This window comes from Trachurus trachurus (assembly GCF_905171665.1).
Source record: "Trachurus trachurus genome assembly, chromosome: 5".
In the NCBI taxonomy this organism is placed as follows: domain Eukaryota; kingdom Metazoa; phylum Chordata; class Actinopteri; order Carangiformes; family Carangidae; genus Trachurus; species Trachurus trachurus.
This window is the reverse complement of record NC_139896.1, coordinates 27,670,919-27,688,106: the sequence shown is the minus strand read 5'-3', so window position 1 is coordinate 27,688,106 and position 17,188 is coordinate 27,670,919. Positions and strand designations below refer to the sequence as shown.

The window sequence follows — 17,188 nt, the reverse complement described above, 5'->3', positions numbered from 1 at the left end:
TGCCTTTAAAAATCACTAAATGTGTGCAGATAAGATTTAAAGATATTTATTGTCAATACTCGGTATCTCTGTATCTAGGACATAAGAATCGACAAGTCGTTTGTCTCAAACCTGAAAATAAATGTTATAAATAATATAATAATAATAATAATCAATATTAATATTAAGAAGAAGAAGACGTTTTAAATGCATAAAAGTACCACATAGATTTGTTTATTGCATCAAGGCTTTTTGACTTTGTCAGGAGCCTGTATTTAAACAAAATAAAACTTTTTGTTCCCCCCAAAATTCTAAAATGCTCTGGTTAAAATTATGACATTTATGGTGTTAGGGTCGGTTTTGACCCGGGCCGGTTATAACGATAAGAACAATAATGAGAGTTAAAACTGAAATCATAAGTGCAAAACGAAGCTTTTCATGGATAAGGAAGCCTGACGACGTAACCAAGAGATGAGAAACAAATGGGATGATAAATAATTGTTTTTAGTGTGTTTTACAGCTGATTTAAGACTCGGGTCAAAACCGACCCTAACAGAATAGATGGGAGCAGAAAGCTGACAAGACGAAGGTTAACTGGTGTGAACACTGTTGGTTCAACAGAAAGCACCGAGGCTCTGAGACTCCAGAACGGAACCAGAGCCAGAGCCAGAACCGTGTCCGTCCGAAAGCACCCACAGTGATGCACCCACTCTCAATGGTTCCCCTGGTAGAAAGAACACAATCTGAAATGTTAAGTTAAGTTACCTTTGGACAAAACCTGGTTAGCCGTTTTCAATGTTTATACTAAGCTGAGTTCTGGCAGCAGGATGCTGGTGGTGGCTTCTTATTTACTGTGGAGACATGAGAACGACATCAATCTTCTCTCTGGGCTCCCTCCGAGCAGCAGAGCAGTTGTATCGATCAGTCCTACAGTGCACCACTCATCGGTCGGCTTGTATTTCTCTCGGTCATTCCAGCACCTGAGGGGCTGCCTCCCTGCCTCTGCTATATTTTAAACCCAGATTGGCAGCCGACACCCTCACATCCGTCACGCGAACATGTGAGCGCTCTCGAGGACTGTCACCCTGCATTTATATACATCTGCAGCCTGACACTGACCTGTGGGGGTCTCGCTCCCTCTGGAGGTCCCACAGTAGCAGCTCTGGCCCTGGTGGTCTAGTGACGGTCGACCGAGGCCCCCGTGACTCATACAGACCTGTTTAAAGGTCACCGGGGTGTGTATATGTGTCGGTGGCTGTCTGTCATGAATATGGAAAGGCACACTCCCATTTCCTGTCTGCTTCACATGGAAGGAGCCTAGTTAATCTTTCATGTCACGACGCATCATGCTAGGAAGCTAATTACTCTGTTGTTTACGGTGTGTCTGTCAAACTGCTGTGCGAGGGCCCTGCAGTGTTATAATCATAGACTGTGCTCATTTGTGACAGTGAGAAAAATGCATTTGGAAATGTATCTAGGTATATTATAATTATAATTATAAATGATAAACTTTAATTATATAGCACCTGTCTTAACAAAGTGACAAGGTGCTGTACAGATAAAAGTAATTTAAGATACAAAAAACAAGGAGAAAACAGTGACAAACAACCCACCCAATGATAATAACATAAAAGTAAAAGTGAAATCCACTGGCCTATGGTATTTTAAGCCTAAAGAAATGACAAAATAAAAGCCTGACAAAATAAAAACACTATATAATAGGTGTGCCACTGTTAAAAAGATTTAAAATGTGTAAAAGAGACAGCTAATATTTATAATATTCTCTGTTTTTCATGCACACAGTCAGTAATTGATGGATTCCATGATATTGTATTAGACAAAGATTTCATAAGGGTTGGGTTTCCTTCTTTGTTGTTTTTAGCCTCTGTGAGGCATTTTGTGTTACTTTGAGTATGAAAAGTGCCATATATAGTATTCTGGTAGTGGCAGGCAAAAAGGCCCTCACGAGAAAATGGCTTTCACAGGAGAGGCCAACATTGGATGGAAAAATTAACCGCAGATTTGAATTAAAAGAAGGACTTGTTGGTTTCACATTGGAAGAAATGGAATGACTATATAACACCAACAGGCCAGACTTTGACTTGTTTGACTCTAGATAATATGCTGTGTGTGTAGCAATAACTACTGTATATTTCACTCCCTACGTGTTCATGTTTTTGTTATGTTCTTTTATCACTAGAAAAGGGACATTCATGCTGATACTCTATGACTAATAATTGAAATAGATGTACATGTCATATTTGTTGCAGAATGTCAATAAAAGGGTAAATTAAAAAAAAGAAAAGTGCCATATAAATAAAGTTTGATTTGATTTGAACTATGGATATAACCTAACATCAGTTGTGTTGCTGCTTTGTGTCTCAGGTGAGGAAGACTCTTGACGCCACCCTGCAGACCCTGCAGGACATGCTCACCGTGGAAGACTTTGACGTTTCGGACGCCTTCCAGCACAGCCAATCCACGGAGTCGGTCAAATCGGCTTCCTCCGACTCCTACATGAGCAAGGCCAACATCACCAAGAGACGAGCCAATCAGCAAGAGACCGAGGGCTTCTACTTCACCGTGAGTCGGCAGACAAGCGAGGCGGGGGGCGGGTGGGGGGGCGAAAAAGTCAACCCGACGTGGAGAGAACACGGCATAGCTACAGATAACCCTGTCATTGTCTCATCCGCAGAAATACAAGGAGTACCTGAACGGCAGCAATCTCATTGTGAAACTGCAGGCCAAGCATGACCTTCTGAAGCAGACGCTGGGAGAAGGTGAGATGTTTGTGTTGTACAATGCCTCTCCTATGATTACGAAGTTAGTGGGTGAAGTGCCAGTGACAGAAAACCTGTCATCAGGACTATACTGAGAGTTTCTGGGTGTTTTCTTCTTTATATGCAGATGCCATAAGGATTTCAGATGGATGCTTTTAAGAGCAATAAACCACAGATGTGATTCTGCTCTGTATTCATTCCTATATCATCTATGTAATGTTCTTTCTGTTTTCGGAGCTAGAAAACAATGTTATGTTGTGTTGAATATTTCACACATTCAAGGCTAGGTCATACTGTAGCTGTTTATACGCACAGTTTGTCAGTAACCTGTGCCAAAACGGTGACTAAGTCCCCACTGTTTATCGTCAAATATTTCATGCCTCCACGAACAGGGATGATCATTTCAATGATAAAAGCATTGGTTTCAGCCAACAAAGACAGAAATAACTGCTTTGTGTTCAAGCTGCCTACCAAAACACACAGAAGCTTTTACTTAGGAAAATGAGATAATTAGCTACAGCAGGGAGATTGGGGAATGTAAATGATCCAATTTTGCTTCTGTTCATCCTTTGAAAACGAAATACAAAATTGTGTTATACTGAAGTTGTCGCTCAATTGATAGCTTGACAGTTTTTTTAACGAGTAGGTCACACAATTTGAATAGACATGAAATTGTAACACGGTATATGAAGGGAATTTATTGTTGCTACCTTTTTTAATGTATTCCTCATATGTAGCCTTGTATCTAAAATTAACCTCAGCCCAAACACTGAATTCAAACATGCTCTATGTCATTGTGTTTCTATTTAACTCATGCCTGTGTCTGCTCTAGGACTGGAATTAATGTGTGTTTGACATAAAGTAGGATTGTGCTGGAAGCTGCTTTGCACATGACGTGATCCCTTAACCAACATTTCTGACTGACTGATCAAAGTGAGGCCTTAATTTGTTTGCGTACAGTGAGACGTGCGAGTGAATGCGGCGCACATATCATGAAATCATCGCACTGTACAAATCAGCTCCCACAGCCTCGCACTCCGGTTGCCCCTGGATACGTTTTCACTTTGCAGAGCAGAGTAGACAGGCCATCCCCTTCTGGGGCTCTTGTGCTGTTTCTAGGGCGACCGCTGAATGACCGCTGCCTGGCAGTGAGTCAAACGCAGCCATCGCGCTCACCCCATTGAGGCTGTCTGAATGGATGCCGTTTTCTCATAACACCCCTTTCCGTCTCCATCTGCCAGCCTTGTATAGTCAGCCAGCAGCACTCAACCTTACCGCCAACTTCTGTGATTGTAGAACTAGCGTATACTAATTTAGCCTTTCTCCTCTTTTTTTTCCTTTTAGGGGAGAGGGCTGAATATGGAACAACAAGGTAAGATGTCCATTGACAAGAAGTTGAATAAAGTAGGCGATGATGTGTAAAATCCTTCCTGAGTCCCTGGATGTGGCAGAAATGAGACCACAGTGTGGGAATAGGAGTTTAGTCCCTCCGTCTTACTTACTTGTTGGATAATGGGTCGGAGCCTAATTAGAGAAAGTAGTGTTCAAGGTTGTTGTTCCTACTTTTAATCTATAGAAGTATGTTAACACTAAGAAATGAAATGCCACTGAGATGGATAATGTCCTGTTGTTTTTCCTTTGAAAGAAAAGGAATAAATAATTGAGCAGAAAACAAATATTGACAAGGCCGGCTCATGAGTAATTGAATACAAGGGTCTGCCTTTCTGATCTATGGAACATTTCATTTAAATCTGTATTGAATTCTATGTGTAATAAATCCTTGTAGTCTTTCATAAAGGGTGACATATTGGGAAGTAAGCTCATTTGGTTTCTTGCAGACAGTAAAGTTAGAGAACTGATACCACTGTGAAGAGATGTGTGCTCTAAATGTGAAGATACCACAACAGCCTCTTAGCTTAGCTTAGCTTAGCTTGAAAGGGTGATTCTCTGAATTCGGTGCACTTTGCATCCCTCAGGTTTACCTCAAAGATTTTCGAATAATGTAAAATTTATTTTGCATTTTAAAGCCATAAATTGAGAGATCCATGTCTTTGGATTATAAAACACAAACAACAGTAGAAGGTTGCTAAGGAGTCGAAGACAGCCAAATTTGTATATCCCCGCTAACCAGAATAATCTTTTCATTGAATTTAAAACAAATAAAAATTGCAATTAACCTACATTTATTTGTAAATATAAAAAGATCCCTGACTTCTTCAACTACTGTAAAACATACAAAAATCTGAAAAAAAATGTATCGATTATAGCAATAGCAATATTTTATCATGTCTCCCAGTTTTGTTCAACCCTGTAACAACATACCAATTCTCTCGTTTTAAAAATAATGGTTCAGTTCAACATCCTCAGCATTGAGGACACGAGTGACATCACTCAAGTCTTTTGAAGAACATACTGTAAAGAGAAGAAAGTGTTAGTATCTTTACTAACATTGATTTATAGTGAGCTTGACATTGTCAAGCCTAACCTTTCAACTCAATTATATGAATATATAATAGTTAGTTGGAAAGAACAAACAATCATGTAGAAAAAAATATTATAATTTAATGATTTCCTAAGTCATGTGATGCTAATCGCCTTGGCTAATTAAGGATCTGTGGCTACTTTTAGCCAACATCGTCAACCCTGTAACAAAAAACACTGTTAGTCATTGTTACAGGGTTGAACGTTTTCAAAAGTCAAACAACCAAAATGCACTGAATTCAGAGAATCAACCAGGAAAGCTAGCTTGAATCAACTAGTAAAACACATCATTTTACTATGTTTTTTGTTGTGCTCAAGAATTAGCTTACACTGTTGGCAGTGATTTCATATTTATTGTACATAGTATAGCTACATAAGAGTGGTGTAAGTCTCCTCAATTACTGAGGTAAAGATATGGCACTAAAAATGTTTCAGTAAATGAATGTCAGTATTTTCATATGTAGTCATACTAACTGCAATATTATTCATATTTACCATATACCAACCATACACCCCCCACCATCTCCCCAGGCCCCCCACTCTTCCCCCTAAACCCCAGAGAATGCGGAAGTCTAGACCTCGCTCCATTTTTAAGCGTAAGCTGTTTAACAGCAATATGGAGGCCTTCATTCAGGTATTAGCCCATCTGTGCTCTTTGTCTCTCCGTGAGCTCAGCTGTCTCTCTAGCAGTCCTTGGGGGTTCTCTTGCCTTTTATCACTCTTTTACCAAAACGTTGGCTCACTCATGCACTGACTTTCCTCTTGCTCATTGCCTTGTCGCCACAGTCCTCCAATTAAAGAAAGACAGCTAGGGTCAGATGAAAACCCACCAAACATGTTGCATTGATGATGACTGGAATAAAACATCACAGCACTCCACTGCTAGATACGCTTTACTCTATTGGGAACCCAGACGACTCAAGACACTGAATGAATCTGGCTTTATGTTTGTCAGTTGGCCGTGCACCAGCCATGTTAGGCTATGCAAATAAACACATGGCCGTTCTAATGCTCGATCAAACGGGGACAGGCAGTAATGTGCATCATCAGCAGTGGAGATAAGTATCGCAATCCAGTAGAGCCTGCATGGCTTGTCAATAGAAATTAAATAATCTGCTACTACTTAATATAATTGATCAATTATTAAATTGATAGGATTTTCTCCTTTTACTTGTTTTTAATCAGAAATATGAATATCGTTTTTAGCTTGTAGGGGCAAATTAATGTCACTATTTCCTGATAGATCCATATCAAATGATCAATCTAATCTGGAAAATAACAAGTAGATTTATTGATAATGATAACAATTGTTAGTTGCAACCATATAATTCAGCTTTGAGTTGCAGAGTTTCAGTCTTGGTCAAACAGTCCATTCTGGATGGAAAAACGCTTTATGCCGCCCCCCCACCCCCATCGTCTTGGTTAGCACCCTCCCTCCTACACTGTCTCCTCTGAGCCATGTCCTGGTGTCTCACACCCCACAAGGCACTGATGCTTCGGCTATTTTCTGAGGCCAGACCTCCTCTTTTTTTTCTCTTTCTGTAAGATCTGTCTCTCTCACTAACCTGTTGTGGTTGTTGTTGCCTCTCTTCCTCTGTCTACGTGCCTTACTGCTCTCTGCCCAGGGGAAGACGGAATGTCCGTGCCAGGAGTCAGGTACTCTGTCTTATAGCAGGGCGGGATCATCGCACTGTTTTTCAGTATGCTAACCAACATTTCTGTGCCTCTGTGCTGTCGGGATTTCTGATGTGTGAAAATACCGTAGTGCTAGTGCTATACAACGTGGTGCAACACTAACACCATTTGTTCTGCTTATTTTTGTTTTGTGCACTAAATATCAGTTATGTAATAAGCATTAAATGATAAACAAACTTCTCTCAACTCTGTGAAGTTAATTCTCCAGAGGCTTGTGATGATAACACTCTGCTCGCATGAATATTTTTTGTTTGCTAATGTATTCAGCATAATAATCAGTTGATTCTTCTTTGGTGCTGTAGGACTCAGGTCAGCCTATACCTGTGGTTGTCGAGAGCTGCGTTCGATACATCAATCTGTACGGTAGGTCCCCATCATGCTGATATACTGTCCCTCCTACAACCGGCACACAGTTGTGTGTGTGAATCTGTACTTTTGCATAACTTGTTGATCACTCCATCTTCAAAAGTCTTAAATATTACACCAGACTGTAGTGTGATAGAATAGAATAGAATAGAATAGAATAGAATAGAATAGAATAAACTCTATTGTCCCACAGGGAAAATTTGTTGTGGACTCAAGTGCATGGTAAAAGCTGCCTTAATATACATAAAATACATAAATGACAGTTTGAAACATACATACAGTACACACACACACTCATGACACACCCAGTTAGGGGTTAAAAAAAAGTGTGCATCATAATATTTTTGTAGCACTACCATCTAGTGGTGGAGAGACATGACCTGAGTTAGTGAGATAAAATCTTTATTTTGTCGTTCCTGTTTAACTATCCACTAATATATAGTCATACCGTATGTGCTTTTATGTTTTATTTTAGGGATATACCATGCAATTACAGTTACAGTTGGCTGTTAACATCTTGCCCAGGGACTACAGTTTAGAACTAGCTACTTCGCTAATACTGGCGCATTTAAAGAAAAGTCTATTAATGTGCGCTGTCCCTGTGAAAATAAACAAATAAAAGTAAAAAGTAAAAATATAATATTGTATAACAATTATTAACAGTCATCATGATGCTCAGAACAAATTGTTCATGGCAAAAAGGGTCTGTGGTACGTTGCTACATTATGAATATGCAGCACTGTCTCAAGAACAACCACATGAGAGTGTAGTCAGAGATGTGCTTATTGTTTTCCTGTAACGACTCAGTGGAGCTGTGATATGTGGTCTCACAGAGGCTGTCAAACATGAATCTGTTTGTGTGTGTAATTGCTTTCCAAGCACGTCAGTCAGTATGTTATTAATCACTGCAGATATACAGCATTATGAGGGCATCTTTCAGTTTAGTTAGTATCCTTCTAAACACGAAGAAGAGAGATGATATGAAGTTAATGATGGTGCATTTTGTGTGTGGGTGTGCTCTCCTTTTCTACACTAACACCTCCGTCTGTCTGCAGGTCTTCAGCAGCAAGGTATATTTCGGGTTCCGGGCTCCCAGGTCGAAGTCAATGACATTAAAAATGCATTTGAAAGAGGTTAGTCGCAGCGCGCTCAGCCATCTTCTCTTGATTGATTTTAAATTGCGTTTTGCCCACCTCAAAGGCCACAGCCGCTCCCACAGGCCTCTAAAGTGCAAATAAAGAGCATGCATGTGACATGTAACCTTGTAATGCACATGTAAACCATTTAAGATGCATAATACATGAGATCGGTATCTTGGGCTAATAATAAATGAGCAAACATAACTGCACTTTTAATGTTTATATTACCCGTGCCACTTGGAATACACATAAAAGATGCATCAGTGCCATGTAACGTGAACATGGACAGCAGTGGATGATGAATGGGTTGGTTCAGTGTGCTGTATGTTTTTCTATAGGAGAGGATCCTCTGGTGGACGATCAGAGCGATCATGACATCAACTCCGTGGCAGGTGTTCTCAAGCTCTACTTCAGGGGGCTGGAAAACCCACTGTTCCCTAAGGAGCGCTTCCTCGATCTCATATCTACTACCAGTGAGTCACGTGTCACACTCTTAGAAATAAGGGTTCAAAAAGGGTTCTTCTAGAAGGGCCGGGGTTCTACCTGAAACCATTTGCTTCTGAAAAACCCTTTCCTGAAGAAAGGGTTTTTCAAGGGCACTAAGGGTTCCAGTAAGAACCATTTTGATCCAGAGAACCTTTATAAAAGGTTCTACCAGGAGCCAAAAAGGGATCTCCTATGTGGACAAGCCGAAGAACCTTATATGGTTCTACTTAGCACTTTTATTTCTAAGAGTGCAGGAAAACATCGGGAAAATAAAGAATTATTCAGTGTAATTTCCACTTTCTTATTTAATTTTTTTTGTTGTTGTTGTTTTTAGAGCTTGACCCGGGCGGAGAGAGAGCTCACCACATCCAGCAGATCATCGTGACTCTCCAGCGGCCGGTGATCATCGTCATGAGATACCTGTTTGCGTTTCTAAACCAGTAAGTCCCGTCACTGAATTCCAAGTGTTCAGCGCCGTTGAATCATTTATACTGACTGCTGCGGCCTCTCCAGTCTGTCCCAGTACAGTGACGAGAACATGATGGACCCTTACAACTTGGCTATCTGCTTCGGCCCCACGTTGATGCCCATCCCGGACGAGCAGGACCCCGTGTCCTGTCAGGCGCATGTGAACGAGGTCATTAAGACCATTATCATCCACCATGAGGTCATCTTCCCAAGCCAGCGAGAGCTGGACGGCCCCGTGTATGAGAAGTGCATGGCTGGAGGGGAGGAGTACTGGTGAGTACAGGGCCACGTGTCAAATGCATGCTGGTGAAACTATTTTTTATAAAGTGATTAATTGTGTGAAGCACATTAAGTGATAAATTCATATTCCATGGAAAACCACAAATGTCACAGTAGTAAAGCCTGTCATTCTTTTATGAATAACTGCACAATAAAAACAGGCATGAATACATTTATCAAGACATTATTTTATGAATCTATGAATGAATGGACTACATTACAACTACTACTGTACTTTATTGTACACTCAGTAATTATAAAATGCTTTACTGCTATTTCTATGACACAGAGGGCCCTAGTTTCTTGGCGCAGCGCAGGTGGCGCAAGGTAGCGCAGCCGGTCTAATGCAAGTTTCGACCAGCGCAGCCTAGCGCAAAGTCAGATTGGAAGATTTGTAGATCGCGCTGCGCTGAGATAGGCGTGGCCGCGCAGCAGGGGGAGGCGTCACAGATTCAGCTTGGTGCAGTGGAAGTTTTGTGCGAAAATGTCTCGCCGAGGTTGCGCTGAAAGCTCGCCACCTCCAGCCAGGTCTATTCTCAGCGCAGGGCGGAGCGCAGCAGGTGCAGTGGAAGTTTGGCTGACTGACCTGCAGTGCACACACGTCACCAAGACCTCACAGGCAGATCTCCACAGTTCCAGACACATTTCAATGCAATAAATATCCACAATAACCACTATTTAATGCAACTAACGGAATCAACACGTGGATTTATATCTATATAGATTGTCCCGTCACATCTGACGTCAGATCAAAGCAGAGATCAAAGGCTGTCGGTGCGTAAAGGAAACTCCACCTGAATTAACACAGCAGGGACGAACTGGCACTGAAAAGCAGCTGTGGATGTCCCAAGCAGGACTGAGGGTGGATGACTGCATGTCGCTGCCGTGTTGAGATACGCACTGTGTCGTTGTGATGATCGCTTTATTTATTTATTTACCGCATCACGCAGCCGTATTGAAAAACAAAACACAAATCATCATCTCTCTTAGTCCACCACAACAGCCTCGCTATCAGATAGTCAGTATATAGCCTATACTCAGCATCTCTATCACAGAAAAAAAAAGAGAAAAAAAGAGACGGACAGAGAGAGAGAGAGAGAGAGAGAGAGAGCGTCCTTTACGCTGATTTCATCCCGCATGTTTGTTTATGTTGTGATTAGTGTACACCTCTCATCTGTCTTACACAGGGAATAATAAATTGAAATGAATAAATGTGAGTTTCTTCATTAGTTTATTAGTTGTTGTTTCTTAGGCTACACTGAGCACCGGTTCTCAGTGTATCAGATCAAACCTGATTAAGGATGTTAGTAAACTCATTATTCGGCCACTCTGAGCTCGGACCTCCGGGGAAACAGCTGTTTCCTCAGGGGAGAGGTTCGGCCTCTGGCGTCGCTGTTTCCTCCGTCCATGTCCAAGTATAAAATGACAAACTTGCAGCGCGCATCGCCCGCCGCGCAGTTAAAGGTGAGGAGAGGAGCTCCTTTGATTGGTGAAGATCCGAATCGGCTGTGTTAATCCCACTTCTCCTCCTCCTGTCTCCCTCCCGCCCTCTCTCCTCCCCCTTTGCCGTTTGCGCCGGTGGGAGGGACGAGGGGCGGGCTTGCGCTGGTCTAAGTCGGACTGCGCTGTCCAGCAAACTTGCGAAATGGACCTGGACACGCCTAGTTGGCGTGGCGAAGCTGCGCTGAACTTAGACTTCACCTGGTCTAAGAAACTAGGGCCCATAATATTTACATGATACCTATATGTGTTTATGATTTGGATGACAAATCCAGTGTTTAAGTTTGTTTCTTATATTTATATCTCATATTAAAAGGATGTGTCCAGTTCGTCTTACAACACCACTCATATTCCCATGTGTACATTGAAAGAGTTATTATTGCTGTAATAATTCCTGGCAGTGAAGAGATAATTTCCTAATTCAGCTTGATGCAAGAGATGAAATTCATAGACAGATAATAATTCTTCAGTTTTGCTGCAGTCTGAGTGGCAGAGAAATCTTCAGAGACTGAACTTCACTTGCACTTCGTTATACTGCTGGGAATAAGAGTTCATGTATCATTTATGTGTTGTGTAGTTTCTTTTTTTTATCTCTAACCTCTTGACTCAACATTTCTTCACACAGTGAGAGCCCCCACAGTGAGCCGGGAGCTCTTGATGAGGTAGACAATGGTACGGGGCCCAATACTAGTGATGAAGGTGAGTTGTACCTCTCTCTTCACTTATGTGAGCGGGTGCAGAGACACTGAGCTCGGGGGTTCTGCCGTATTCTTTGTGTTGCAGAGCTGGAGCAGATCGAGGCCATAGCCAAGTTCGACTACGTGGGCCGGAGTCCTCGAGAGCTTTCCTTCAAGAAGGGGGCCTCTCTGTTACTGTACCTGAGGGCCTCAGAGGACTGGTGGGAGGGCCGGCATAACGGAGTGGACGGGCTGATCCCACATCAGTACATTGTGGTGCAAGACATGTAAGTGAGATCCATATGTGAGGCAGTCAGTGTCTTGGATCTGCTATAGGACAAACCAGAGCTACTGTGTGCTTGGAAATATTTATACTTGTCTGTTTTCCCATAATGTATCTATTTGTGCTCGCTCTAACCATCCTGTGCTTGGCCTTATGAACCATGTCCATCCCATTTTACAAAATAAGTTGTGACAAAATCAATCAAATCAATTTTTTTTTTACTACTAATACTTACATCACTCAAATGCCGCCTTTAATTTCTAACAGCCTGTTTCCTGATAACCCCTCAGAGGAGGTGACCAAATTACAGCAAAATTAAGAGTAATAGTGATGTATGTACCTCCAACTAGCTGTTAATTTTGGTGGTGGTGATTAATGATCAGTAATACCTTCATTCTTTATTTGTTCCTTCCATGAAAGTGTAGAGTACAATACAATATGGTGTTACAAAAAATCCATAATTACATTAGAATCAAGGCGATAATGATTGGAAAGGAGCAGTAAGAAGAATATAATTCTTATGTATGTCTGCCCCTAATTTAAACTCAAAGAATCTTAGATGATCTGTCACTTCCAGTTACCTACACACTCATCTACACCCTTGATTACCTCAACAAAAAAACAGACCAAAACAACTCAAAATTTAAACATCCAGTCAAATTTCCAATGCATATTTTCTAATTTGTTTCTCTTTATGCATTTTAAAAAAATGAAAAATATCCATACAACTTTTCAAATCGTTCCGTTAAAGTCCCCCTCCAACGACCCTTTTTGGTTATTTTAAAACATTCTCTGTGGTCTTTAAATTGTGATTATGAAGTTTTTAGCCAAAATCACAAAACCTGTGCCATTTCCCAGGGCTCTCCTTCTGCACAGCACCAGCAGCTCATTAGCAATGCACCTCTGAGTGGTGGGCGGAGACTGCGCTGCTCTGCACCCCCCCAGCCACCCACCTCGCACCCAGCCTGTCACTTTTGAGCCAGATGCAGAGCGGGGCGGGAGCTTGTAGCACTAATGCCCCGCCCTTGGGTTGTGACGCCGTCAACCCCAGTCTGCCTGAAACTGCCCGTTTGTGTCTGCCGTTGGTTCACAGCAATTTGAAAGCAGAAAAACTCAGAAATGCAATTTTGCACTTACTTTTCTGCTGATATGTCCTCTAACATCAGAAAAATGCCACAGGAACATGTGAAATCACGAAAAACACGATTTTCATTGGAGGGGGTCTTTAAGAATTTCCAAGTTTTTCTCCGACAACAGAAGTACACATTTGTTTTAAGGTGGTCTGAGCAACTTGATGCTTGAAACCAAATCTCCTCCTACGATTTTCATCTTCTGATGTGAACACAAACAATTTTTTTTATATTACTTTGTTTTGGCTTTAAACATAACTTAACAGTGTTCTGCATTTCTATTACCTCTTAAGTCCAATAACCCTGACTTAAGGAATAAAATATTGGTATGTTTTCTAAATTCAGCTCTATTACATAATGATTCTAACTGCTCTTTCCTCCACTAAAAATAACGGCATTATATTGCTCACATACGTGTTACCCTGCACGTACGTGGTTGTTAAGGATTCGTTTAAGAGATTGAACGTTGAAGTCGAGTGTCTTTAAGTGAAAGCGACGACAGAGACCATTGATCAACCCTCTGCTGTCTGCCTGTATCAGAGATGATGCCTTCTCCGATAGCCATCACAGGACTGATAGTGAGGCCGGCAGCGGAGTGCAACATGATGACAGAGCCCCGTCCCGCAACGAGCGTCAGTCCCCCTGTGAACACACGCCTGAGCACCGCTTTGTAGCAGCACTGGGAAGGTAGGATGTAGTCCAACTAGTGAGAAAAAATACAACATTGAAACCATGGATAAAGTTTTTTTTTTTTTTTTAAGCACTTTATTTATAGACTTTTTTCAGAACATAAAACAACACATCAACCCCGCCCACCCACTCCCCACAAGGCCAAAGAAGAAAATGTATATATAAATGAATAAATAAACATATAAAAAAAGAAATGCAATGTACTGTGTATACTGTATCTTCATATTGACGTAAACTCACATATACGTATAGTATATGTACTAAAGAAAAAAAAAAACATTCATATGTTCCTACGTGTGCACACATCATAAATACATGGACACGCTCATATTCACGCAAATACACGCGCACACATATATATATTCATACTTATACATGTACAAACACATACAGTACAGTATATCACATACAATCCTGTATAAATGACATGGCCGGGGACATTCTAATCCAACACGGATCCAGCTGGTCATTCATTCTAAATGTACATTTTTTTAATCGCTTTGTCAGAGTGAGAGTGCGATCAGATGGAGCTGCAGTCCCACGCCACAGGAACAGCGCCGACAGTCACAGCCCCACCAGGGCAGCGGACCAGCCCCCCAGGGTGATGCCTCGGCCCTGCAGCCCACACAAAGTCTCTGTCAGCAGGGGCCCCGCGGACAGTCCAGAGAAACGGCGTCTCACCACTTTCGGCAGCGCTGGCTGCATCAACCACCCTGACAGAAAGGCCTTTGTGGACAGCCACTCTCAGAGATCTTCACCCAGCACCACCCGGCATGCCAGTCTGGGAGACCACAAAACTCTTGAAGCTGAAGCTCTGGCCGAGGTAAGCAACAGAAGAGTGTGATGAGTGAGTGTTTGTGCTGCTTTTTCAATGAATTGTAGTGTGAAATTGCTTTTTTATTATCAACCCTCTGAGGTCTGTGCCATCGTATACTGTATGATGGCATTGTTTTACTCTTTCATGTCTATCTCCGGAACGCTGAATGATAGCGACTGAATGCTTTTTTTTATTGGAAGCGGGACACTTTGGCCTTTACAAAGAGTCCACTGATGTGTCTGTAGCTCACCCAGAAGCGTCAAACATCCGTTTCCAATAGGAGCGAGTTTTCATTTACATCAAGACGGTTGTTCTGTTGCCTTGTATGATCATGATTATCGGAAAATCAGCCATAAATGCAATAAATAATGCCTAGATTTTACGCTAGCTAAGACCAAGACATGGGATCATATGGAAGGAGAAAGTTTGTTCAGTGCAGGAAACAAGAAAAAAATCCTCTGCACCTCAATTGAAATGTCAGGCGTGTGATGTGTTTCTCTGCCACACACTGTTTTCATGCCAGGAGAGTGGGGAATTTTTGTAAATAATATATATTGTATCATAGTTAGGGCTGTTATTCATTTTCCCCTAATCCCCAAGACCTCAAAGAACAATTATATAGTGTCTAAGAAGTTTATAATCATTTTTCTGTGTTTCCAACAAATAAATGTGAAATTATTTTTTGTTTTTTTATTTTCCTTTCTTTTTGACACCACTACAGAATGAATGTTCTGAAAGCCCAGGTTGTCCTGAAAAAACAGATGTTAGTTACTTATTAAAGGGATACTTCAACCAAAATCAATAATTCACCAATTTCCTACTCACCATCATGCCAAGGAAGGGTTTGGAGAACTTTCGGAGTTATCAAAACGCTTTTGGAGTTCCAGGGGGGGGGATTTTCATATAATGGCAGTGGATAGAGCTCACTTTTGAATCGTCCAAAACACACACTATGAAACATCCAAATACTTTTTCATGTGGTGGCTTCAGGACAAAAGCGTTTTGATAACTCTGAAAGTTCTCCAAACCCTTCCTTGGCATGATGTGAGTAGAAAATTGGTGAATTATCGATTTTGTGTGAAATATTCCTTTAATACACAAAGAAACCAGGCAAGAGAAATACAGAAGAAAATGCCATAGACTCTGAAGGGTCAATACACTAATTCTACTTTTATTGGGCTTTTAAATTATTTTTTGTTTTTGTATTTGATGTTTTATTAACACCCAGTCTGTCCTATTCTTCCTTCTGCTCATGTTTGTCAGGACATAGAGAAAACAATGAACACAGCTCTTCATGAGCTGCGGGAGCTGGAGCGACAGAATGTAGCCAAACACGCCCCCGACGTTGTTCTGGACACCCTGGAGCCGCTCAAACACCCGGGAGGAGCCCCGGACCCGCCCGGCAGCCCCCTGCACACCATGGTGATCCGGGACCCGGACGCGGCCCAGCGGCGCAGCAGCAGCAGCTCCTCCTCCGAGACCATGACCACCTTCAAACCCGCTCTGTCGGCGCGCAGGCCGAGCGCGCCCCTCCGGCCCCCGCCCGTCAGACCCGTCCGACCCGCTCCCGTGATGGGGCAGGGGGGGCCGCACCGCTCCAGCAGCTCCAGCTCCTCGGGTCTGGGCAGCCCGGGCATCACCCCCACCGACAGGGTCTTCCCTAAGGCTCCGTCCCCGTCGCCGTCCACCTCCTCCTCCTCCTCGGACAAACAAGGTAACATGTAGCTGCGGCCAGTCACAAGCCAAGTGGATGAAGAACACTGTGGATACTGAGCGACTGCGGTTCACACCCCTACACCTCCTTCTGACAGCAACGCAACACCAGACACCCGGTCGGTACGATGAATATTACCACTACTCCTGTATAATCCTAGGATGGCTCCTGCTGGTTCCTGCCCACACATTGACCTTTTCGCTGGAGGAGTCCATGTACTGTATTACAATGACATAAATATTACACAGAAATGGGATTTAAATATATGAGAATTATTTTATAGGATGCTACCATGCTGCATAGCCATGCTGGATTAAAAAAAAAAAGAAAAAGAAAAAAAAAAGGGATGCACTGGAAAAACACTTCTGTTTATTGAACTCTGACAGTGGAACATCTCATTGAAATGTCATTAGGTTACAAAGTTGTTGTGAGCTTCGACTTTTTCGTCTGTTTTCCTGCGCCATCACGGTGGGGGAGGGGGGAGGGGGGGGACTTCATCACATCACATCATGTAGTGTGCTGGTGGTCCATGCAGTCTATTATATCTGTGACTTATTAGGCACCACTTACAATGACAGAGAATAATGACAGCCTCGCCACTTATTGTCATTCAGATCACGGGACTGAACGGTGACACCAGAGTGGAACGGCCTGAAGCTGCAGTTCTTCTAACGGCCACCAGATGCTGCTTACAGAGGACATTT

At 42.2% G+C, this 17,188-nt stretch overlaps 1 protein-coding gene across 2 annotated transcripts in view; it reads left to right on the top strand.

Annotated features, from left to right (window-relative positions):
- Nucleotides 1-16,969, top strand: part of LOC310986407 (SLIT-ROBO Rho GTPase-activating protein 3-like) — a 38,073-nt gene extending 21,104 nt beyond the window's left edge. The window contains exons 9-22 of one of the 2 annotated variants that reach the window (XM_083972293.1): nt 2,365-2,562; nt 2,675-2,759; nt 4,104-4,131; nt 6,866-6,896; nt 7,238-7,298; nt 8,357-8,434; nt 8,779-8,913; nt 9,261-9,366; nt 9,440-9,667; nt 11,799-11,872; nt 11,957-12,137; nt 13,804-13,950; nt 14,461-14,776; nt 16,034-16,969. In XM_083972293.1, the coding sequence (XP_083828419.1) occupies nt 2,365-2,562; nt 2,675-2,759; nt 4,104-4,131; nt 6,866-6,896; nt 7,238-7,298; nt 8,357-8,434; nt 8,779-8,913; nt 9,261-9,366; nt 9,440-9,667; nt 11,799-11,872; nt 11,957-12,137; nt 13,804-13,950; nt 14,461-14,776; nt 16,034-16,495 (2,130 nt within the window). In that variant the 3' untranslated portion in view covers nt 16,496-16,969. Of the gene's footprint in view, nt 1-2,364; nt 2,563-2,674; nt 2,760-4,103; nt 4,132-5,771; nt 5,875-6,865; nt 6,897-7,237; nt 7,299-8,356; nt 8,435-8,778; nt 8,914-9,260; nt 9,367-9,439; nt 9,668-11,798; nt 11,873-11,956; nt 12,138-13,803; nt 13,951-14,460; nt 14,777-16,033 lie in introns of both variants that reach the window. The other variant, XM_083972292.1, reaches the window with a different exon arrangement.
- The last annotated feature ends 219 nt before the right edge of the window (nt 16,970-17,188 follow it).